At 35.4% G+C, this 26679-nt stretch overlaps 1 protein-coding gene across 4 annotated transcripts; it reads right to left on the bottom strand.

Moving 5' to 3' along the window:
• Positions 1 to 1362: 1362 nt before the first annotated feature.
• Positions 1363 to 24864, bottom strand: SNX16 (sorting nexin 16). 4 transcript variants are annotated; one of them, XM_062568161.1, is made up of 8 exons: positions 24798 to 24864; positions 20447 to 20922; positions 17135 to 17221; positions 12725 to 12873; positions 7904 to 7973; positions 5452 to 5588; positions 3193 to 3309; positions 1363 to 2890 (listed from the first exon to the last, which is right to left on the bottom strand). In XM_062568161.1, exons 2-8 carry the CDS (start codon positions 20816 to 20818, stop codon positions 2782 to 2784), a joined length of 1041 nt encoding a protein of 346 aa, XP_062424145.1. In that variant the 5' UTR covers positions 20819 to 20922; positions 24798 to 24864; the 3' UTR covers positions 1363 to 2781. The 4 variants fall into 4 exon arrangements, with proteins under 4 accessions (XP_062424145.1, XP_062424143.1, XP_062424144.1 ...); XM_062568159.1 differs by lacking the exon at positions 24798 to 24864 and adding an exon at positions 24696 to 24762; XM_062568160.1 differs by lacking the exon at positions 24798 to 24864 and adding an exon at positions 24370 to 24489.
• Positions 24865 to 26679: the final 1815 nt, after the last annotated feature.

Raw genomic sequence — 26679 nt, 5'->3', positions numbered from 1 at the left:
ATTCTTGATTCAGTACTATTCAGCATTTTAATTCATTTAGGAGTACACAAATCAAAAGCAGAGAAAAAGAGCATGGGTGGACTGCAAGTGCTTTGGAGGATCAAAATATTCTGAAGGATTAACAACTTTCATAAATAATCTGAAGTAAGAGTTAAACCTCAGTAAAATTAACCTAGGTACAATGTATCAAAATCTAGAACTAAGATAAAATAAACTATAAATCACTTGCTGAACTATTAATTACCTTTAGAGTAATTTATTTACAACAGGAGAACAAAGCGTGTCTGTCACTGGTTGCAATCCTTACAATTAGCTAACTACGCTACGATTTCAGTTCAAATGCTCCTCCACTCACTGCGAAGAACCCAAATAGAATTCCATTGTCCAATTCTCATGAATGAAATGATTGCAAGTTGGCATTTTCTGTACTAAAAAAAAAAAAATACAGCAGCAAGTCAATACTTCATGAAGCGGGAGGCAAATATTGCCAGAAGAGAAGTACGAACACCAGAAAAAAAAAATAGTACAAAACAGACTTGGAAGCCATCTCTATTAATGTCACAGATCACTTGGGGTTACACAAATTGAAAAATTCAGCATTTGTTTTAGCAGGATAACTATTCACTCACCTATAACATATGTAAATGATACCACTTACCATGGCTGCTGAGCAAAATCAGTTTTTCAGCTCAGATTAAAGGAACTTTGACTTCAATTAAACAAAAGTGTCTATACATGTGACACTAAATATTTTGAGACAGCAAAGTATCTTACAAGCTTAAAGACAGAGCACAACAAAATTTACATTCCTTTTTCCTTCTCATAACTAAATTGTAAGATGTTTGTATCATGCTTTAATCTTTAGTGATGAGATTTGCAGATTTATTTAAATAAAACTTTTAAAATTCTTATCATGTATGGTCCAAGCACATTTTCAAAATTTTAGAAGCATTTATAGTTGTAAAGTTAACATTATTTTAATAAACACAGTTTAATCTTCTTTTCAAATAAGTAATATCTAACAAAAGATTACGTGAATTTTCAAGAAGTGTCATAACTTTATTGAGTTCACTCAATGTCTGTGATGATTCATATAGAATATAAAAAAAGGTGAGTTATTTTTCATTTTAATCTTCAGCAAAATTTCAGCAAAAGTACAGCAATTTTTCTGGTGTGCTGTTACAGCGTTCTCATTCGTATTCATGCAGACAATTTTTGGTACAAAGACAACTGGAACTCAGAGCAAAACTTGAGTAATTATATGAAATCACTGAGGTAAGAGATGCCTCTTTCTAATAATATTGTCCTTTTTAACAAACAAGGTGATCAAAGTATTTTCTGCAGTGGAAAAGAGAAGACAGGTGTTTTGTCCATATTTTTATTTCACCAAGAAGGCTTATACAGTTCTGCATAAAGGTCATTGTATGCACAGCCTGAAGTACAAAGTTCCCTTTGAAAACTCCAGCACAAAGACACTGCATATTAACAACATTAAACAAAGATGTGGGTGGTATGGGGAGGGGGGGAAGATTAAAACAAAAGAGCATTCTTCCTATTGGAAAAGCAGAATAAAACAAGGCACTTTCAGTAAATAAATGAAGAATAGGGACAAGCTGTCAAAGATTCCATAAAGCTGACCCAGAGCACTATAACAAAAATCTGCAGTAACGAACAAGTAAAATACAAAAAGGCACTACACAATCCTCTCCCTGCAATTCCCCTTTCTCAACCAATTAGCCAACTGAACTTGGCACAATGGAGTCTTAATTATAATAAAGTGCATCTCCTGTCTTAATACGATTTGAAAAATAGGCTATAGAACATATGCAGCAATATCCCCATGTGTACAATACACTGAAACAAAAATACATTGCAACTAGATACAATCTAGTTATGAACTGTGCAGAAAAAAATATGGCTTCTTTACAAGTCTTTCGATCATCTCCATATAATCTAGAATATTTTTAAACAAGGCATGAATGCATTTGCAAGATGGTAAGAGGTAGTGTTCCAGGCAAAAGGCAAACTCACTGACATATTGTTATGTGGGTATATAGCAAAGGTATCCCAGATTAAAAAGTAGCATTACCAAACCAAACAAAGTATTACAGCATGCTTTCTTGGGATGTAAATACACAGTGTTTTGGGGGTCTCATTAGTTCCTTCAGCAAAAATGACCAGTTTTTGATTAAAATGTCCAACTATAATCCCATTTTGCAAGTACTTTTCTCTTGGTACTGTAAGTTTTCCTATTGCATTGCATTAAAATTTCCAGAGAAATAATCTTCATTTTCAGAATTTAAAAACAACAAATTCTAACACTCTCATTAAACGTAAGATGAGTCTGTTTTTACTTCAACAAGCATTAATTTATGGCTATAAGAATATGAAAACACAAATACCAAACAGATGAACACATCAGATGTGTCACATCAGTGGCAACACATGACACACTAGTTAAATGTGTTTGCTGACACAAAGTGAAGTTTTTATCACTCCACTAGAAAATTCAGCCAAATTGCATATGTACATTACCTAAATTTTAGCTGATTTTAGCCCTTATTAGACTTCAATATATTAAATATATAAAGGCTAGATAAAAACTGAAATCAAAGCAGCACTGAGTATATTTCTTATTTCAATAATTTGTAAGGATTTATGTAAACATTCACTATGTGCATTCTTGCTCTTTACTGTAAATTCTGTACAGCTACTATAAGCCCCTACCCACAGGGTCTGTCCCAAGCATCACTTTTCAAGGTAACAGCAGATGCTGCTGATCTATTCTTCTTCATCAGCAGTATACGCTACTTCAGCAACTTCAATTTCTGGTACAGAATTTTCAGCCAAAGAGCCACTCCAGCACGCCTCGTGATTCTCTTTATCTGAGCTGCAATAATGGATCAATAAGTTTTGTCAAATGGAAACATGATTCTCCACAGTAGTTTTACGTCTGCAATCCACCACACATTTCAAGACTCATTCAACTTATCACTTGTACCAGTGATCACATTTATACTGCAAGATCTATCCTGAGGGCCTGCATGAAACATGGGATAGCTACAAATATGTGCAATAAAATGCCAAATTCCTCAGCTGAGCAGTATTTAAGACCACATATTTAAAAATGTACTTTAAGGAAAAAAAACAAAACAAAACAAAACATATTTTATGAAATAAAATGGTATTTACCAGCTGTCCTCACCCAGGGTACCCTGGTCTGCTTCTACTGCAGAAGACTCCACCTCACCACTGCACTCACTTTCTTCTCCTGACATTTGACGAGTCATTTTTCCTAAAGATAAATCCCTATAACAAATAAGAACAGAGTACCACCAATCCATTTATGGCAAACACTCATCAGTGAAGAGCTGTTTATTTCACTAAAACTTAGCTATTTCTGGAAAATCTGACTCCTATATGCCCCATTTCTTTTATCACTGCAAAGATGCAGGGTTTGCACTGGATAGCTATTTAAATAATTTATCTGTTCCAGCTACTCATTCCTAAACTGAATTCAATCCTCTGGGTGCATCACATTTTAGTGGCTGTACAAAAGAATTCAATCCCAGAGAAGCGATTAGAATATAGGTAAGAAATTAGAAACAGATGATCTAAGCCACACAAATCCTTCTAGGCTAAAATCAAAATATAGCCAGAAGTAGAAGAGACAGGATGATAAAAAGATTTTCTTTTTTTTTTTGAATAGTTTCTCAAGCTTCTCCATTGTAACTTTATACTCACATATAAAGTTATCAGAGCAATGTATTTTCCATTAAGAATAAAAGAGATAGGTAACAAGCTTTTCCTTAACAGCATCCCATGAATTGGCAATCCTGGCTAAAAGTGAAAATATGGCCATGCAGAATGGGCAAAAAAAGTTTCCAAAATATTTTTCCGTGTGGAAAGCTTATTAATTTAGTGCCGAAAACTGCTACTTCAGTTGGCTTGTACACAAGTTTGTGCTGAAGATAATCTTCACTACTTTCCAATTGCTCTAAGTACTATTTCTTCTACTGTTATAGTTTAAAGCATGCATTTTTAGTAATACAATAGTAGTATTCTCTAGAATTATTTATCATGTTAGGGCCAAATCCAGTGAGATGAGATATGTGGATGCCTACAAGTCTAACACCTTGTCCAATTGTTCTGCTCCTATTTTACATAAATCTCAAGTACGTGGCCTCTAGATGGTAAAGGTAGAAGACTCTTAATTCCTGTTGAGCTATCAGATCAAAATTTCACTTCAAGAAGGTCAAATTATTTTTTTTTTTTTTTGTTCTTTCAGTGGGTTAATTCCCATCAGATAAACAGATTTCTTTAGCAAGGTCAGAGTTTTACTCTAGCAGAAATGGAAGAATTAAGCAACTTACTTTTACAATTGAAAATTCACAGTAATTATTTCTCATGTAGACTTCAGCTACTAATTGAATTACTTTCAATACAGTCAGAGAAATAGGGCACCCTAGTGTTAGGAAACCTATCTTCAGGGAAAGCAGTAAAAAAAAAATCCCCTATGCCTTCTTAATTTAATTTTAGTAACAAAGAATTTTTTACCATGATGAATATATCATGGCCAAATGTGAGTTATTTGATTTTTATTGGCCATATCAGTGTTCAAGCTAGCAGTAAGTGCCATAACTTCCTTCTCAAAAAGGGAAAGCATTTTTCAAACCTCATTATTTCCCTTCAGGAAAAGTAACAAGCTGACTATGGTATTTGGATCAGAATTTATAATAAGCCACAACAACTACATTTATATTCTTTTTCATATCTAGCCCATTTAAGCTTAAATCACCCCAACAGGGATATGCTAGAATGAACATCCAAAACACTATTAAAATAGCTTCTAATCCTTTGCTAAGGAAACTCCACAATGACTGACTCAGCAGATTAAGTACTTCAGCATCAACTTCCCTGCACAATTCAGCAGACAGTCACCATAAAGTTTTACTATGAAATGCCATCATTTTTTCTTGGACATAAATAGATAATCTCCAATGTTATTTCAAAGCTATCTGTTGCATCATTCCAGGCACCTCAGAACAACACAGTTAAAGTCATTAATACAGATGTATAATCACTTGATCACTATGCTCTATCAAAGCTTCGAGTACACAAGTTGGAATTTTTCTACCGCTGTCAACTCTAGTGAGGTGTTCCATCTATCCAGAATTTCAAATGCAGAATCTTTACAATATCTTTACAAGAACTAAAAGATGAGGAAACATAACCAGTGTTACTTTAGGGGAAAAGATGGAATAATATTCAATTTGTAGGAAATTAACAGCTTTTTGACAATACAAGAGAAGGAAGTACTTTCAATAATCTTTCTGTGCAGCTATCACGTGGAAAACATGTTTCAAGAACACAGTTAGAATTAGGCGTGACTATCCATGGAAAACATGTTTGTGGGAAGAAACTCCTAAAAATCGTACAATTTCTACATACCTAATTCTTCTTTCAATAGCATCTATGTGAAGTTGTTTTTCATTTAATAATTTCTTCAGTGACTCAACTTCCCTTTGTTTTTCAAGTAGTTCTTTCTGTAGACGGTAATTTGTTTCCTCCAGAGTTTCACAGAAAGCCTAAAAGAAAGATTTAAGAACTTTCCATTTAACTCAGTGGATCACCTTTATTGATTTTGCTTTTAGAAATACCAAACTGTAATGGGATTGTAGCTATTCTTTGTATTGATTACCATGAACAGCTATATGAGCTTTTAAGAAAACAGATCACTTTTGTCCTTAATATAACACGTCACTTTGCTTCGGACAACACATTGTACTACACCGAACTGCAATGCAAATACCTTGCTGCATCCTTGATGTTTGTATCACTACAAAATAAACACTGTTCTCACAAAGAGGTTTCCCTCTTCCGACGTGCAGTCCCTAGTTGTGAATCTTTCTGCCTGTACAGATCAGCTGAACTTCCTCCTACTCCTCTCCCCTCATAAAAGCATTTTTCACATGATTTTGAAGTCTGTTTCGATGCAAGTGTCAGAGACTAGCAATTTCATGACAGAGAACAAAGACTATTCAGACAAATTGCATGTTTTCTCCCTTATCCAAGATACAGATGGAAAGTAGCACAGTTACATACCAATATGTAACTGTTACAAATTCACAATTATGAATGTGAGAAGACCAATAGAAAAAAAGATGTTTGAAAAAGTTTAAATACTAAATCCACTAACTACTCCATCATAGTAGGTATTTTCTGTTACTCTCCTCAAGATGACACATATACACAGTTCACCCTGATGAATTTGAGTGAGCAATCTCAAGACTTAATGCACAAAGCCAATGTATAATGCAAGATCATTCAATGTAGGAAATGAAAAAAGTGTTGGCACAGAGCCTGCTATTCTATTACTAGTAAGTATATCAACAGCAGTGTACAATTCTGATTTAATTTAAACGTTCTTGATATACAAGAAACCCAAACACATCTTAAAACCCAAGCAAGTTTCTCGACTTAATTCTACATGCAACTAACTACTAATTCATGGAATATGTTGAGTATCAATATTTTATGAGCTCAATAAAAACCAAATTGGTTAGGATATTGTTCTAGATAATTTTATGATCTTAGAAGAACATCAAGATTCTATTCTTTGCTTTAACTGAAGTAAACTTACAAATCAATTTCTTTAAAATGTTGTTTCCTTGTAATTATACAATTAAAATAAATGTAATATTTTTCAATCATATATCCATTTCTACTGATTTATTTCTTACATTAATTGATGACTTTCAAGTCAATTTGTCTTACTGACTGGGATAACAAAATGATCTTAATTGACAGACACTGAATTACTAACAGAAATGGCTAGTAGTCAGCACAACAGCAGTAGATCTATTTTAATAGTTTGCCTAAATTCCTGTGGTGAAAGAATAACTTTGATGATACTTCTGCACAGTATGTATGATCAAAGTGAGCTTATGTTTCCTAATTAATATGAACAAATAATTCCTGTAATGTTATTATCTTTTTAGTTCTTCAACTTACAATTAACTATTTAAGATAAAAGGTAACCACATAGAAATCAAATGAAAATCTGTAACACAAAAAAACACACCAAATCCTTCAGATGTACATAGTAGTGGAACCAGAGCCAAAGCACTCCACTCACTCAAAAACAGTAAAAAATAAACCTAGTAGAAGGAGCTTTGCTTAACATTTACACTTTCTATAGTATTAACAGTATATGTGCAGTTCCAAAAGGTATTTTTATTCTACAAAGCAAGAAAACTAAAATGACCAGTTGATATAGCTCTGCATGCCACTGAAATACTTTTGGCAAAATAGGCTGCAGCCTACAGCATTAGCTGTCCATTTCACTCAAATGCATCTTGAAAAGCTGCTGTCTTATGAGACTACTTGAACCAGTTGTTTGCAAATATTTTGCAAGAACACTACAGGAAAATTGTCTGAGTTAATGATTATTTTTGGTGGTTGAAGTTAACTGTTTCATTAGATTTCACAGCATAACCACTTTACTGCAAGACTGGAAGTCTAATTTCTACACATTGTTACAATGTGTCCACTAAATCTTCATAAACTTTCCTTATTCATACTCAGAACAAAATCTCTTCTACTGTCAGTTGTTGTCTTAAAAAAAAGAAAACAAATGAACAAAATAACCCACCTGATGCTTGCAGAGGCAAAAAAAAAGAGTACATCTTAGGACAAGTATCAGGTACAGCAGTCATAGATTATCAGTGTGCACTAGTTATCAAAAGATCATGTGTCAGTTTTAAAATATACGCATTTACAATTTTTCAGGAAAGAATGGAAACAAAGATGTTTTATTTGTAACATCCGCCCTAATCAACAGATTTTCACAGTATTCTAACAACTACTGCCTTTTGCTTTTGTCATATTACATAGTACTTACCCTGCTCTCTTCTAGACTATCAAAAGGACCCGGAGGATCATCCAGACAAAGAAATTCTCTCACTGCAAGGCTTTACCAAATAAAACGAAGTGAATTAGTTAAAGTATATAAAAAAGCAACAATACTTAGATATGATGTCAATATTTCTTCAAGAGACTTGAAGAAAATTCACCCTCACTTTACTCCCAAGCAGTCCTAATAATTTTAACAAACTACTAAGTCTCAAGTATGTGTGTTAATCAAGGATAGTACTCTACAGTTTAACTTAAAAGTTTGCAAAAGTGCTCTTAAGAGTTGTAAAAGAGAAGGCAATATCCAATTTAGAGTGTTTTTTTTAAGCTTCAGAGAAATTATTACTTCATGACAACTGAGAAGTAAGCTTATTACTTTTATATTGAAGATGCTTGAAAAATTCTCCTAGTAAAAATAAGAAAGTGAATAAAAAAATATTCACTAAAATTCATACATAGATCTCTTCAGGGTATATCAATGCAACTAACCATGGGCAATGAAAGATGTGCTCATGTGTCTCCATATTGCTAACATCACAATCTATTGACGTATACACAGTACAAAAAAAGTTATAAAAGAAAAAATTGCCAAGGTTAATGGATCATGGATGTACTACCTGTCTTTGCTAAACATACATTTGCAACCAATACATTCATCTTGAAATTGTGTAACAGTCGTCTTGAAATTGTGAAACAGTCACAATGTTCATCCATGCACTGTTTTGCAAAGGTCAGAAGAAGAAAGTGTGTACAATCTTCTGGTTTACTCCAAAATAAGGTATCTGTTATCTCCAACTGCAGAGCTTATATAAGCAATTATTCCCAAACATGCATCTTCACCCAATTTTCCTGTGAATATACCTTTCCTGCTGTTTAATTCATTCTTCTACAAATACCTTTAGAACAGAATAATACAGGCTTATTAGCAATTCTGTACCTTGCACTCACTATTTACAAGTCTGTAAATCATCTTCCATTGTAATGAATGCACAAAAATGGAAGATGTGAATCTAAAGGAATTCATTCTTTTTCTCCCATGCAAGTCCCATGGGAAGGTAAGAGTAAAATGAAGTAGTTTTCTGTCTTCCTCTCATTCTGTCTATCTGAAGCAAACACTAAGTACAAACATAAGAAAGGACACTATTTTCTCCCAGCAACTAGTCTGACCAAACAGTTCAGGTTTGGTAATCAAAATGGGGAAACGTTTTTTAAGTAAACACTTAATTGTTGATTCTATCATGACTTTTAGGAAAGCTCTAACAAATATTTATCTAAAATGCATGCTGTATTTCACCTTTATTTTGTTGCTGGATTTGTGTAAGCCTGTTTCCAATTTGCTGTTGCAGACTTTAAGATTTTTTTTTTTTTTGGCCAACATTTGGTTTGAATTCTTGTCTTCACCTCCATCTTCACCAGTAGCCTTTACACATCCCAAAAAATTCCTCCTTCTATTACGCTAATCCAGTCCTTTCCCCACTTAGTCTGTGATAGATGTGGTCCACAGTGGAGATCTCCTCCATGCTTTCCTTACAAACTTCCTTTTTTCAACCCTCCCCAACACTGACTTACATAAATCGATTTATGATCTGTGCAAGCCATGGCCTAAAAGTCTACAACTACAATAGTTTTCTTCAAGTACTTGAAAGATAATAAAAATCTTGCTACTTAAAACAAAATTATCCGTCCTGTTAGCTCAGAAAATGATAGACAGTGACAAGTCTTTAAATTATTTAAATTATTAAGAAATATAACCTCAAACTTTACCAAATGAAAGGTTATTCAGCTGTAGAAAGTAGTCTTTCAATGAAAAAGAACAGTATATTTGTTTTCCAGATTGTTTAATCTGCCTATTTGAAGTGACCCTTTTCTAACATGATGCTCAAGTCCATCTTTTATGGTTGAATTGTTCTTTTCATGAAGAAGAAAATTGTGCTGAATGAGCTCACATATGGCTTTCTCAGAAGAACTTGTCACATGGGAAAATTTCTGTTCATTATTTTTCTTCAATAACTATCCTTCATTCACCTACCTCTGTTCAAATGTTTATTTAGAATATTTAGTTTCTATATTTTGCTAGTAATACTACACTTCGCTACAATAGAATTAAGATGACACAACATCCAGTAATGCTTGCACATGAAAAAAGGAATACCCAAAAGAATGAATGTGCACAAATGTTCGATTCATATGTATAATTACTTAATAGTTCATACTCATTTTTGACCTTGCTAAAGCTGCTTGCAGAATATTCTTTTCTATAGTTTTGGAAACATCTTGAAATCAAGAGCTGTAGATTCAGTCTTGTACATATGGAAATCAAGAAACAATGCCACAAGTCACTGTAACTTAGGAGCACTGAGAACATGTTTAGTTTCTATTATAAAAATGTTTCCTTGGTAGCATAAATATTAATTTCCAATCTAGCTTTGAGAGTCTTTGACCCTATTTTCCCCTCCATGTCATACCTCTTTTCTTCATTTAACAAATAGGAGAAAATTCTGTCTTAATACTATGATAGTTCACACACATCTTCCACATCATGTAGCACTGCTGCTATGCATGGATCCTTCCTTTCTTTTTCACTCCTAAGCCAGCTGACATCCTTCTCAAGAAAGACAGCAATGCCAAAACAGTGTTAAGGGCAGCAGCTCAGGGCAGGAAAGTCAGTGCCGTGCACACAGAGTCTGGTTGTACAACAAAACTCAACAGCTGAGTTCCTCCCTTTCAAGCTGCTCCTTGCACAGAGTGGGAACAGAAGAGCTATCATTTACGAAGCCAGCTGAGGCTTTTGTTTAGCAGGTTAAACTTCTTTCTCCCACCTCCTGGGTTATGTGAAATTTTCTTGAACATACTAAACTCTGAGTGGATTTCAATTTGATCTTTCACTGAATCTTCAATACAATAAAAAAGATAAGAAATTAATCCATAAAATGCAGATTCTGAACTCAGTGATCTGCAGGCCAGCCTATGTTCTACCTTTAAACTACTTTGTGAATCTAGTGCTATTATCAGTAGATAAAACAAATAATTTATCTAAAGGGAGAGTTTCCTACATACTAGCTATATCTCAATACTAACACAGTGCATAAATAAAAAGGAAAGATTTCTCTACAAAGACAGATGGGTAGTTTGGTTTTGCTATGACTCAAGCAGTTTCTGATTTTTTTGCAAAACTGTAGAAGTAAAAGGGTGAGGTTTTATGGTAGAAGCAGAGTTAGATTCTCACACTGCTGCTATAAAGTGCAAATATTAACTCAATAGTAACTTTTATTACTAAGCAGGGAAATTCAGACATATCAAACCTTCCCAATTTAATAATTTCATGAAGAATCCAGACCTTCATTATATGCAAGCCTTACATCCTAAAATGTAAGGCTTAAAATAACTTAAAATTTAAGGCAGAGTCTTACACAGCCAAAACTTTTTTTTTTTAAAAAAAAAAACCACCCTCACACTACTATTATCTACGCTCTAACTAACAACTCCACAACCATTTAAATTCCCTTCTAGATCTGATTAGAAATGTTTTCAAAAGCTATATACTTGTTTTTGCATTAGATCATGAAAGATTTTTACAGTGTTTTGTCCAATCATTTTGGACCATCATCAACATACAAATAAACTAGCTGAAATCCCAGACTAGCTGCAACAATGTGACACTCAGCATATAATCTTCAGAGACATTCAGTCCATCTAGCTTACTATTCTATGTCTAGTAACACAGCAGTAACTGATGTTTAGAGAAGAATCCCTTTTTTGGCATGCTCACCACTGCGCCCAATCTTAATCTTAAAAATGAGGAAATTCTGAAACTTACTTGTTCAGCAATTTTACATTTTAGTTCCTGTAAAATTCTTGAGGGAATCCTGTTTGCTCTGGACAATTTCTTACTCTTCATTTTTAATGATATTTCAATTGAAGATAGTTCCTCAAAAGAATGGAACTGGTAAAGTAACCTCTCATTTGCTCTGAAATGAATGCTAGTATGAAAAAAGCATTTAGGAATTTCACAACAGTCTGATCTTTCCTGAATGATCCTTTTACTTAGGTCAGAAGATGATCAAGAATTCCCCAAGATTTTCTATTTCTGATGTTGGAAAAAGTATTTAGAACTAACAGCTATGCCTTTAGCAACTTGCTTCTTAAAATTCTTCTTTGGCCTATATTAATATGATGTTACATTTAATTTGCCAGAATTATGCCGCTCTTCTCTGCCAGGCTTGGCAGGATCTTGAAAAAAAAGACTTTGGTCAGTAAGACCTCTGCACTTGGTTACTTAATCATATTATGATTTTTTAGACTCTTCTTCAGTCTTCTTTGACTTGTTTTGACATTTGCTTATGTAAAGTAATCTGTAAAAGTACTTCTCTTATTATGTCAGGTAATGCACATTATGCCAGTTTAATGCAAATTTTAAGAAGTTACTGCATAACATTGTAAGGGCTTAACATTATGAAAACCTAATGCTTCATTGCAATATAAACTATGACTACATCAAATCTGCTTTCACTGTTCAGAAAAGACTCTTTAGAAGTAAAAAATGGGTTAGTCTAACATTTTTAAATTAAATACTACTGCATGCAGTTTGTAGTTAACCATGCACAGTTCAAAATACTGCAATGGCCTTTTTGTGCTTAAGGTTAAAATGTAATAAATTTAATAGGACACCAAATAATGCATATAATGACTAATTGCACAACATTAACAAAATTCTATACTGTGCTGCTCAAAGACATACTGCTGGAATTTAATGGCCTATGCTAGCAGTTTGAGTAGAAAAAACATAACCCATAAAATTCAAATCATGTACCAGTTAGCAATATCTTTATGAGCTACTAGGTTTTGGAGGAATGCTTGTAGTCCCAACTGTCGATCTTCCAAGAAGTCAGGATTATAATTATCCTTGAACCAGCGCTTTGGTGGAAGAGCCAATCGAAAGCCTGGAAACATATCCTTCAGCTGAAATAGAAACCAAAGATGAATGGAGAGATACAAAAAACGCCAGTACGAAATATTGAAATTGATGAAGGCATTGAACTTTACTCAGAATTACAGGATGTTTTCATCTTCTGTTAAATTCAAGCACTAGGTAAGTCTCAACTATAAGTTCAATCCAAATTGTTGTATAGATTCTAGGCACAGTTCTACTGCTTCCTGTTTTGCCTTAGGCAATCAAATGACCTCAAATTCACCACATAAAGATTTTTTCACTTCTGTTTTTGTTTTGCTCCCGAACTTACTAAGTTAGTAAGTATAAGAAAGTGTTATGTAAGTAGTAAGTGTTAGATATCTGGGTAATCATTTTGGTGATGTTTCTTCTAAAGTACTCAGAGACAAAAAGTATCATATAAATAAAAAAATATAAATGCCATTACAGACCTTCAACACTTTCAATTCATCTTTTTTGAGGAAAAACTTCTGGATCAGAATGAATTATGACAGATGCATGAAATACTTCTAGCATCTCCTTGAAGACCCAAACTATTTATACATAGATGTGGCATAATTCTTAGTACTAACATGCAAAATTATACCCTTGGCTTACCTAAACAGCAATTAGATATATTCAGTGTCAGAAATACCTAGAATGTCTTTCTTTAATTCAGAAATGAAATATGGAATTAAATAGAGGCTTAAAATTATACAATGCTCAACTTGGACAAGAATGCCAATTTACTTACTTTTCTACAATGCATGAACATAACAAAACCTTAACACTTTCATAAAACACCTTTAGATTTGTCTTCTTAAATGGGATGTTTGATGCACACACATAAAATCTGGATTTACAGCGAACAAAACAGGTTTTACAAAACTAATGTAACTGCAATTCCCACAAGAAACAGTTAATCTTTTCATGAAGACAGGATCAAGCAAAATTCTGTCAGATGTACTGAATATATCTAATACATTTATATGAATGTTCCAATAACAGAGATTCCAGAATCTCCTCAGAAAACATTTTAGCACTCAATGTTTACATAGCTGCAGGACAACCGTTCAGTGGGCATGTTGATCTTTGCGTAACAAATTTAAGCACTGTGACAATAAGATTGCTGTTTTTAACTATGCTTTATGGACTCTCAGAAAAAAGTTCCTCAGTAACTCTTCAGCAGATTAAGTTAAAAAAATTAAACAAAACATAACAAAACCAAACATTGTATTCCAGCTAGAATCTCACTAAACATTTTAGAGAAATAACCACCTTAGGGGCTTATGTTTGTTCATAACATGAGAAAAGTGCCTTTTAAGATCACAGTCACTGCACAGTTAATTTGTAGTCTATGGTGACTATTAGTTCCTTATCTGTACAATTGTTTATTGTCAAAGTCTTCTTACTTTGTGCATTTAGTGTTTCCTGACAACATTGTACATGTCATCTAATAAGACAAAACTCAGTCTGATAAAAAGACTATTTTTGTCTTTGATCATCTTCAATAGGTTCCTTCACCTATTACAAAATTATCATCATCACCATGCATGTAAGTATCTTCCACGCCCCATAACCCCTGTTAGTTAATGAAATACTGAATGGCACAGGACCCAGAAGAGATAACAAAAGAAGGTCCTGTATAATCTTAATTGTAGAGAGGATGATAGATAACCATGGCTGGGAAAGCATTTCAACCAGCTGGATTTCTATTTAATGATGATTTCACTTGTCTCTTTATGCAGATCACACCATTTTCTTTGTAAGGGAAGAGTATGTCTACCCACAGATTGCTCCTTTTGTGGATGAAGAGTTTGAGAAAGCTGTCAACAAATCCACTTTCAACAACATACTCTTGAGGTATTCCTTCTCAAGCACTCCTCATGTGCAGCAGAAAAAACTGTGGGTCAGACAAGTTCGCTGCTTGTGACACCTTACATAGACCCAGAATACTTCCTAGATGTCTCCTACATCATTATGTGATAGATCATGCATGTCACATGAAGGAAAGAATGCACACCCTCGGGGAAAAATAGTTAAGTTCTTGCTTCTTAAGAACTGGCCATTTTATTATTTAACACCTTTACAGGTAGCGTAATAAACCACACAAAGTTCTTGCATCTTTTCTCAAGATAAAAGTGCATTTTTCACACATTTCTCCAATCCACTAGGTGTCCTTAAGCTTCAAATCCCTCAGATTCCATCATATTCAACATGCTCTCAAATTAATGTTTTTGTTAAAATTATGGAGAAAGACAATTTTTGTCTTTGCCATATCCTTTTCTATTTGCTTTCCATAGTTTGCTTTCAAGTAACGCACCTGTATTTTCCTCTCTCCTATTAGTTCTGTCTCTAATAATTAATAGAGCTTTATTGCTTCAGTCATCCTGTGACAGTTTTTTCCTGCATCTCAGCACTTCTGCCTTATTCTTTTCCAGGTTTGTGCTACTCCTTTGTGCTGACCTCTGTTTGTGTATTCTTCTCTTCTGATTGATTGCTTTTGTTTCTGAAATCACTAGAGGACTTCTCATGTACCCATACTGGTAACATATTTCTCTTTCCTTTGCATTAGACTAGTATGCCATTGCCTTTTGTTTTCTTTCAATAGGCATGACATTTTCATATCCTTTTCATCTCCTGGAAAGAAATGTTTTGAATGTCAAAACTCTCTAGTTTATTGGGTTTGAATTCTGCTCTTCTGATGCTTAATTCACTCTACGCTTATGTTTCTCAAAAGAAGGAGAGTTCATCATTCTGATGTCTTTTATTCTCATTAGTTTTTATTTACTGCCCTATACTAAAAATTTTTAAGAAAGTAATGGAAGTTGCATCCAAATTCTTCCCAGGATCCTATTCCTGTCTATTTTATGTTTTTTTTTTTGTTTTTTTTTTTCAGAGAAACTGCATTCATCTGGTCTGTGTAATTTTATCTACATATGTTCTATTGTTAAGTTGTCCCTATTCTTTTCTCCATTTTCAGTCATTTCTAAGTCCAACTCTCAGATCAGCTTGGACTTGAGAACAAGCATTTATCTAAGCATTACCACACAATGCAAGACCTGCTCTTTTCTCTCTTTACTTGGTCTTCCTGAAAAGCCATCTGTCAATCAGTACTCCAAACTATGATACATACAGCACTCAATTATTCAGTTCAGTGGGTGTTTAATGGCAACTTTCTGATATCATTTCAGAGAATGAATAATCTGCCACCAATCACAAGAAGGAGGCTGGAAAAATGACTCTATATATTGCGTTTCTAGCAATGTATAAATACATTATGTTATAGAGTCATGTTTAACATAATGTATTTATACATTGCTAGAAACTCAATATAAACAAGGTACAATGTATAACAAATATGGTACAGAAAATCCTAAATGTATACATGTATGAAATTTCATTTCTAGTATTATCAACAGGGAGCTGCAAATATTGTATCATGTCTTTTGAAGCACTGATAAGAGCATACAATCATTTACTCTTCAACTCTTAAGAGATCTAGAAATGCCAGCTGCATTACTTGAAATGTGCCGTAATTCTGAAATTTAAAGAGAATTCCAGAATTGTAACAAAAAAATTGTTTAGATGTATATTAAAAGATGGAAAAAAAAATAGCCAATGATACAAAGGCTAAAACTTCCTCTTCCAAATCTAGGCAGAAGTCAAATATTCTTGTCAAAGATTTGATTATAGAAATTTTATTTGTATAAACGAAAACATCTAAGTATGTAGTCTAAAAAGGTTGTGTGACATTTTAGTTTTCCACACTACCGATAGTGATCCGATATGTCACAATTAACTTCAAAAACTCTAAAAACTAAAGACTGATCAACACAAAAGATAACTCTTTTTTGAGCATCAGAAGTATCAGCCTATGCCCCTCAAAGCCAGATTTTGCTGCACTGGAGACAGTATACTGAAGTCTAAATTAATATTACTTGATCATTCCTGTAAAAGGAAGGATACAGGCCCTACTTCTATGTCCAGGCAAAAAAAAAAAAAAAAATTAGTAAGAGGTAATTCCCTGTACATTTGGTGCTAACACACCCTATAAATTATGAAGCACACTAATAACTTCAAGTATCTTCCATATACTGATTATTTCACAGGCACAATCTTTGCAAAAATGAAGAATCCTATGTGTTTCTTTTAATAATATAGTAAATGTTTTATATGCAGGAAAGAAGCCAAAGCAGAAGAAAAAGTGACAAAAATATGAAACAGAAGGAAACAAAGAATAAGAGTGAAGCAAGCTGGTTGAGAATTTACTATTGTAAACTTATCACTCACCTTGTCATTAAGCCTGGAAAAGTCAGTGTACCGTCTGAAAACCACCCAACTTTCCTCTGGAGTTCTTTTTACTAGTATTTTATACACCTGTGTGGGAAAAAAAAACATCAGAAAAAAGTGCAGAACTTCATGCTACATTGGCTGGAAGGCTGAAATTCTTCTTTTTTTTCTTTTTAATGAAATAGAAAGAACTCATCAATTAAAAAAACTCTAAAACAACAGTATTAATAAATTCAAAATTTAAGGAAAGATTTTCTTATATTTTTCCAAATATAATTAACTACTTCCTTCTTTGGCACGTTTGTGAACTGTTTCCAGATTTCTCCTCTATGAAAAATCAAGTCCTTGCAACCAAAGAGATAAGTGAAATATGTTTTATAGATCCACTTTAACTTCTACCGAATTTCAGTTTTACTTATTAATTCTGGAGGCCAATCTGCTTTTTAGACAACAGTAGAAACCATGCAGCTATTGAGCCTTATATTATTTTAACACAGCTCATATGCCTTGGTTCACAAGAGAAAAAAAGATGTAGGATAAAAAAAATAAGATCCTGTTCTGTTTCTGTCTTGTCAAAAATCCTATTTTGATTTGTCTTGAACATCAATTTTTGTCTTTCCAGGTAGAATATGAACACCCAACCATCTCTGTAGGTAACTACATCAGAATGATTACACTAGCATTGTAAACCAGAAATAACTGATCTTTTGAATTAGATGTAGCAAAACAACAGTACAACAGTACTATTCCCCAACTTACAAGAAAATAGGTTATTGCAACAACAACAATAAAATCAATCACCTTTTGGAGGACTGCAGTGGGAGTGTGCAAAGCAGAGTAAATTAAGAGAAAGGCAAAAGTGACCAACGATCAAATGCCTAAAGCCAATAAATATAAAATATAACTTCGATTAGAAACAAAGTCTAGGAAAACAGTTCTCATGTCACAGCCTTACTTTTTCCAATATAAGAAAAAAGAGACTTTGCAATTGCACTGAGTTACCTTTCTTAATTTACATTTTCTTTTAGATTAAAATTACTAATCTCTAAGGAAGAAAAATATATTTCTGGAACTATAGTGATAAACAATCACTCAATAGGCATTTAACTAAATTCTTCTTTAAACCTTTTCTAACCTCTACTTTGAAGTAGCAGCACCCACAGACATCACATACTGGGGCAGAGGCAATATGTTAGCTATAAAAAGCTATTAGCTTTTAAAATCCATTCTGTAAGTATAATGTGTCTGCAAAGCCAGCATCCAAATACAATCCCATTTTCTTGCATTTTTCTGCATAAATGTAGATCCAAATATTTTACTCTTCCTGTCATACTAAGCTTTGAACAACCAGGAAGCTCTATTTTATAAAGATTTCATAAAGCAGAACTGCTTATGAAGCTAGTTTGCTAGTATGCAGTTAAACACAGAACAAGAAGCTTTGGAATAGGTTTGTTCATTTACAGAGTATTCTATTAAAAGTTTTGCAAAAGTATTGCTTACATATCCACTTATGAAAAAAACAAACAAAAACCAACCCTAGCTAGCTTGTCCCTCCCTTTGAATGTTTTCCAAGTAAATATTAGGCAACTTAAAAGTATTCTTCTCAAATTACGGTCAGCCTAACAAGTCTAATGAGGAACATAATAGGTCTTGTGATTTACTGGCTGAAAAAAATATGGTCAACCTGAAACAAACATTTTTTTGTTTTCCTACACAACTAGGAAAAAAAGGTATTTTTTTCCTTTTTAAGGCTTGCAATTAAGAAACAAAGCTCTCAAGTATTACAGAATTGACTCTCAGTTAATTCACACATGCTTTAGGGGGAAAGCAACAACAGAATTCAACAAGTTCAAGTCAGTCTTAAATTGCCTTATTCGATAAATGCAAAATACTCAATGAAAATATGCATTAGAAACCAATTTCTAGATGATTTAGGATCTCACTATCATTTCCACTTAACTTATTAAAGTAGTGAAAATTTCAATTAATTCAAGACCTAAAAAGAAAAATACTGAACAGCAAGCAAACATTCCACATTAGCCATAGTTTTTTTTTCCTAAGCTTTACTATCTATGCACTCCAAAAATAGACTAATATTTAACTTTTAAAGTTAGTACATGTCCCAGCATAATTAATTCAAATTTATATTCTTGGGAACAACAAAATGCTATACAAACTGAATGAAAACTTTAGAAAGTCTCCTTTCTGCAGTTTTTAAAATTGACTTCAATTTCATTTCCACTTCCTTCCACTGATTTTGCACTATAGCAGTGACCAAATTTTTTAGCATTCCTTACTCACTAGCTTTAACACATAATTACAAGTTTATCTTTAATTAATTGCTTATGTTTCCATTGCTCTCTGAAACAAACATGGCAAGATAAGAAGTGAATTCAGAAAGAACAAAAAAAGCATTCAATTATGTTAAATATGAAGAATGTTCATTTGTACTGTGATCCAGCTTTCCACATGTAATGACTATAAGCATACTAGAATATGCTTTGGCATATTTTCAGATCAAACTATGTCAATATAACAACATACATACAACATTTATAGTTTTAGCTTTGAAGGTACTATTTTAAAAGAATCCTTTAACTCACATGCAAAATTTTGAGGGCTCTTGTTTTATGCTACCATGCATAATAATATTAAAAACCTATGACAGCATTGTCAGCTACTGTATATTTTGAGAAAAAAAAATCATTTTAAACAGTTAAGCTAGTGTTTTGCCATAAGCTACCACCCATGCGACAGCTTACCCTGAGGCCTCCGGAACGGAATAGGTTTCCCCCAGTGAGAAACTAAACCCAGCAATGTCATAGAATCAGTAAGGTTGGAAGGGACCTCGGGAGATCACCTAGTCCAACTCCCCTGCTCAGTGTTTGTACTCAGAAACACAATATTTACTTCAATGTAACTGTAAAAGCTAAATATCAGGGTGTTTTGCTGCTCATTCAAAATAAAAATTACATTTTAAGATGTTTAATTATCCAGTTCAATTTTGCAAGGAATTTAAGTTTGTAAGGAACTTAAAGACTTTTCCCGGAGAAATTCATGATACTTGAAGTAGAGCAAAGCATTTCTATTCTGCATACATAATTTCAGGAAAAGACTGGTTCAATTCCCTCACCACTAAAATGGGGAGGATACTTTCCTGCCAGAATACAGTATTTTGAAGCTAGATTGATATTTGCAAAGTACTACAATATTCCTGAACTGCAGGTTTCATTTACGAAACAGAATACAAAGTATATTCAATCATTATCTGAATGTCTATGTAAGATTAACCGTACTATCCCTGAAACTTACAGTGAATTTTGCCCTTTCCTCCATCACCTCATAACCCAGTATAGTAGGTGTGGATGGTCGATCTTCCCAGCTCCTTGAATCTGTATTCTGCTCCATATCTTCTACGGGTTGAGAACAGTATTCTATGGATGTGTCCATACCTGTAAACTTAGTCCGAACAAGTGGACTACTACACACAGATGACGTAGAGCCAATCTGGTCAGGCACGCTCATCTTTTTAAAACTATCAACAGTAGAGTCCTCCACCTGTCCTTTTGAGGAGCTTGAACTTGTTGACACACTCCCAAAAGAAGAACTTCTTTGGTTTCTGTTTGTAAAGCTGGAAGATGAACTTCCAATAGGAATAGGAACGGGAACATATGGTGTTGCCATCCTTCATGAAAAAAAACAAAAAACAAAAAAGCCCTCAGTTTCTGATCCAGGAGTTCAAGGTTCATCCACTTGATGATCCATGCCTTCCTCTTCAAGAATAGTACCTGCAGGGGAAGACAGATATGTTATCATAACTTTTTTTTTTTTTACTTTAAGTGAAAGCAACCACCTTTGGAAGAAACTATAAAATATTGAGATGGTTAATATCAGTATCAGTAGTTAAACACTCCCACAAGGAATTTAATACGAATATAAAATGCTGCCTTAAAATGACATCTGTATATTTTAAAGGATGTCTTTTCCTGTCTCTGTCTTCCAGGTCTCTGACAGAACTTTCACTATTAAAATGAAAGAAAATTAAAGTAAGATTGTGAAAGATTTTTTATGATTTAAGTGCTATTTTGTTTTATGAAGTCAGCAATTTTAAGTCTGAGAAATTGATACAGTTTAACTGTTTAGCAAAAACAGTACCATTTTTTTTCAGAATTGTTTCTGTAAGATGCACAGAGCAGACTATATGAATCAAATATGCATGCAATAATGAATCAAAGGAAAACATAATAAACTGTATTTGCAAATATATACAGGTGAAGTAACATATATTACATATACTCACTGAAGTATGACAGATCTGCTTTCAAAGTATTTTTCAAAATAACTTTATTGCATATAATACTGTAGCAGTGTTAACCGGGCAGATTTTATGCAGCTTGAATTGAAGCAATTAAGTTTTACAAGCACATACATCAAAACTAGTGTGATAATAACTAGTTTTCCATTTTGACAGCAGACTAAAATGGAATAAAATAAGTTTGGGGAAAAAACATAAATAAGTCTGGGTATTTTTTTCTATAACAAAACCATTTCAAGCCAAAATTAATTTTTGTGTATGCACACACACATTTCAAATAAAGTAACATAAAAATAAGGTAGTCTCAAACTGCCCCAAAAAGCAGCAGCATCCAGTTCTAACAAAATATCAAAAGAAGCACTCACACAAGATGCAAATTAGATGCTATCTCTTTGGATTAATAGGATTTGAGTCACCACACGTTTTGCCCAAGAGTATACCAACTACAAGGCTGCAAGCTGTTGTGAAATGGGAAACTATCAATCTGATTCATGTCATACAAAATCAATCACCTACTGGAGTAAAAACTGAATGTGTTTCCTAATTGCAGGGTGATATTTTCATTCTCCTGCTTGAAATAAATATGAAATATGACTGAATACAAATAAGTAAATATGAAATGAACCTATGTCAGCGGGAAAGATTGAGAAAAACTCTTGAGATAATTCCTTCAGTCAGGGAAAGCAAAACCTCCAGTCCTTTGACTATACAGTAAAATCTTCACACACTCAGTATGTTTGAAAGCTATGGGAACACAACCACAAGGAGAAATTTCAAATTGGCAACGACTCCTCAAGAGCATCTCTGCCTCACGGCGGGATGAGGCTGACTATTTAACAGCATCCTAGGAAGTAGAAATGTCAATTGCATAAATCCCTGCTGGTTCACATTTTGCTACTCAGGTGTGGGATTTGGACAATTCAGTAGCTTCTAGAGCAGCATAATCCTGTGGTTAGTTATATGACTTTAACTCACGAATCACACAGTTGAACTGCTTCAGCATCACACAGTTTGAAAGAAGCTAGTCACACCTGCATTGGAGCCAAGACACTCTCCTGTAGCTAGGCTAAGGTCCAGATTCTTTTCTTCAACTTTGAGTTACTGAAACTATTTTCTGCCTCAAACAAACCCATACTAGCCAGCAGCACACCTAAACATGAGCAGATCTGCACAGCAAAGCACTCAGTATTGTGCATCCAACACCTACACCAGGCATGCTTCAGCAGTTTTTATTTCAGACTACTTTAATTGATGGGATGCTTATTAACAGCTGAAATGCATTAGGTCTGTTCCAGGGAGCATTTTCTGGTTTAGTTTCTTTTGTATATTGCAAGACCATCCCGCTTTGTGAGTCAAAGCATATTAAATGGTGACCAAAACTTCCTTCTAAATGACTTTCTTGATTCAAACTAAGATAGTAAACTCACCCACTAAAAAAGAAAAGGGGCTGACACCACCAATGCACTGCCCACATCCCCAAAACTCTTAACAGTGATAAAAGAATATTCTTTAAAAAATGGAAGCGTTAGGTTAAGTGAGCTAGAGGCACACTTGGTTGCTTAAATCTTATGTATTTTTTTCAATAAAAATAAGCACACAGGGATATTATGTCAGAACTTATATAAATATATATATATTTATGAATATGGTATTTTTTAAAAAAATCCTTTATATGCATACAAATGCATCTGCTACTGTAGATGCACCAGAATTTCCAGCTATCTAAAATATTTACTTGCTACAAATTGTAACAGGGTTTAAAAATCACACTAATACATAATTTACAGCTCAAGGATACAATGTTCAGATGAAGGTCACAATCTTAGGGTTTAAGGCTTTTCTATGAATATATAAGTTTACTGTCAATTCATATATTGGAAGAAGCAGAAACTAATTTGGTAAAACACTTTTAGATAAGAGTTCACATCAGTGCACCAAGGAGGGAAATGCAGAGCCAGTTACATATCCAAACTCCAGCGCAGACTGGTCTCACATGCCATTACATTAAAGCAGGAGAATCATCTCTGTAGAGTAACCTTCAGAACATGCAGATCACTGTGCTGCCTTCTAGAAGACAAACCAACCACTGCACTCTCTCATCTAGATATTTACATTCTTTATTTTTCAGAATATTTTTTCCTGTTCATAGCTTTTATTTGGCTTAATTTGATTCCAAATTGCAAGTCCAGAATGAAATGAAAAGACGAGAACATTCTCTGGAAGTACTTAATTGCTACATTTGAAACAGGATAGTAGAGCCCCAGGAACCATACGTCACATGCTTCAAAACAGCATGACACCAACTTCTCCTACTCCCCTGTTTACAGCAGTCACCTCCCTTTCTACGGGCAAAGCAAACAAACTATAACAAAAACACTTAAAAAAGGTTTACTGCCAACTCTAAGCCATTGCAATTCCAAATCCTTTTACGCTAATTGTTTTTAGGTTCACTGAAAAACACTTAAGCTATGCAATTCCCAGAGAATAGATTATAAATAAAACAATCCTTGTTTAACACTTAGCTCAGATTCAGCAAAACTTCAGTTATGCAACACTATGATCTGGTTACTTATAGGTATGCCTGCTGAATTTTATTGTTCAGGTTTTAAACAATTTACCACAACGGAATGTTTTCTTAAGACCTACAGGAACTTTTAAAGTATAGGAACATTTCGGTTGTGTTATGGTCTACAAGCTTTTTAAAATAAATAGAGATGTTGTGCTAGCTTTGACCAATCTCTTCCACCACGTATTTTACTTGCTCCGCCTAACCCGCACACTTGCACACAAAGGGAGGCAACTACCGCCCCGGAGTTTGTTACCTAGTAGGAAACACCGTATGTTTGTAAACCAGCTGAAAGCAACCCTCCCGCCCCCAAGGAAAAAAAAAATACAGTAAGGTGCGTTTATGTTTACTAACTTTGTGAGTAATGGAACAGAACGGAATTAATATGAGAAATTCCACTTATCTTCTCCTCGCTCACCAGCACCTGGCGGCTCCGGCCACACCGCGCCCGCGCCGGCACACGGCGGAGGCGACATCAGCCCCGCCGCAAGGCCGGGCCTGGGGCCGGGCCTGGGGCACGGCCTGGTGCCCGGGCGCCCCGCGAGATGGCGGGGGCCGGCGGAGCCCGCTGCCGCCGCCGCGGGGGCCGCCGCCGCGGGGGCCGCTGCCCCGCCGCCCGCGAGGCCGCTCCCGCCCACCCGCCTCAGCCTCTGCCGCCCCGCAGCGCGCTCCCCCCTCACCTGCCGCCGCCGCCGCCGCCGCCCCTCTCCCCGGCCGCGCGCCGGAGCGGGACCGCGCCCACGGGGAGCCGCGCGGGAGGGGGCGGGGCCACGGCCCGGTACCTGCGGCGCGGGGCGCGCGGCCTCACGGGGGGCGGGGGCGGGGCCTCACGTTCGCTAAGGACTGCAGGTACCGTCGTGCCCCGCGAGCCAGGAAAGCCTTCACTTCCCGGCAGGCAGTGCGCGGCAGCGCATGGCGACCGAGCCTGCCGCGGGGCGTCTCGGGTAGTGTAGTTCCCTGCCGTCGCGTTGCCCGCTGGGATCGGTAGTTTGGTGTCGCGCGTGGGTGGCTGAGGGGCGCGGCGGGAGCTCCGTCCCCGGGCTACCACATGCCTGCTTTTCGGAGGGGCTGTCTGTGTTTTTCCCTTTGGATATTCTCAGTTCGGTGTGTAGTCCTCAGCTGAAGCAATACATCGGATTTTTGGAATGCAAAACATCTGAGGAGATTTAGTTAGATTTAATTAATTATGTTTTCAAGATTGAACTGCTGAACCTAATGTGCTCAGCTAGTAACTATTAGGAACTTTAAACTTGGTCTTGCTGAAACTTTGTCTCACTGAAGATGAAAACGTCCCTTAATATTTAGGAGCAGAAGAGAAAAAAATGCTAGAAACAAACAAACAAACAAAATATGGTTTACTGTTATTCAGGACAGTTTTTCTATAATCTTCCATATCCGAGGAGGGTAACATAATTTTTAACAACCCCCTGAAACATACCGAGGTCATTTTTCATGACGACCTGTCCCAGATTCTCTTAAGGAGGACAGATATTTTTTCATCACAGTGAGCTGGTATAGGATCAAGGACTGAGACTGCGTTGGTCATTCGGAAACGCCGCAGAAACCGGTGGGATTTTTGGCTGCTGAGGCATGTGGGCTGCGCGCCTTCCCATCGCAAGGCACTGTGCACCCGCGAGGTTATCGGGGACGCTGCTCTGGCGGATGCCTCACGGTGTGTGAGAACCTGCGCAGGACTGAGATGAACTCGAATTGCTCCGGCTTTCTCTTTGCAGTGGTTCTCCGCGAGCTCTGCCTGAAGCAGCCTGTAATTGTGGAGACTTTGTGTCTCTTCAGCTGCAGCAAGCAGAAGGAAAACTGTGGCTTTCATTCTAGGCTAGACTGAGCCACCCGGTGGCAATACCGTGCATTTCACCTTTATTGAAGAATCTGTACAGGAAAATCAGTTGCTGATGTGCAAGAGACTGGAAAGTATTTGCTGGACTGCCCTGGAGTATCTTTCTGCACATACAGATACCAGAATCCACCCATGTTCTGCCTCCATCCATTGGATTCTCCAGAAAATTTGTGTGTTTTATTACAAGACCCATAAAAATCTGGGAGGCCATCATAATCCTTTAGGCCAAAGACACAATTTCTGCTAATGCTAGCTGTTTAGCTAGCATTAATTTAACTATAATTCATTTAACCTCATTTAGGGGAAGGGCTTGCAGATTCAGGAAAGCCTATTAATGCAGAAAAGGACTTTATGCAACCTCTGTACTTTCTCTTCTCAGAAGAAGAATGCCGGAACTGCTATTTTGTATAACACAGAATTGTCCAGCAACTCTGGTTTCTATTGTCAAAAATACAAATAATCCTGTATGTGACAACTTTGGGACTATCTTTTATTGAATTAACTGTAGAGTCTGTTCTGCTATTTGGGGCATATTTCAACATATTTTTCAAAGTCCCACCTGCACTCATGATCGTGCGAAATGCTGAGGGTAGAATTTTCAATCCAGTTATGAGATTTAGGCACTCAAATCTCATTACATTTCAATCAGTTGTAGGCACTCAAATTCCATTGTGTTTTAAAAGAATTCAGGCATTTAATCCCATTATAGTTCAATAGGATTTGGGTATTTCTCTCTCAGGATACAGTGAAATCTGTTACTTGAAGTAAAGTTTTAAAACTTTAAAACTTGAAGTTTTAAAACAAAAAAG

Source organism: Rhea pennata, chromosome 2 (genome assembly GCF_028389875.1).
Source record: "Rhea pennata isolate bPtePen1 chromosome 2, bPtePen1.pri, whole genome shotgun sequence".
NCBI classification, from domain to species: Eukaryota; Metazoa; Chordata; class Aves; order Rheiformes; family Rheidae; genus Rhea; species Rhea pennata.
Note: the sequence above shows the minus strand (reverse complement) of the source record. Positions and strands in the feature narration are given on the sequence as shown.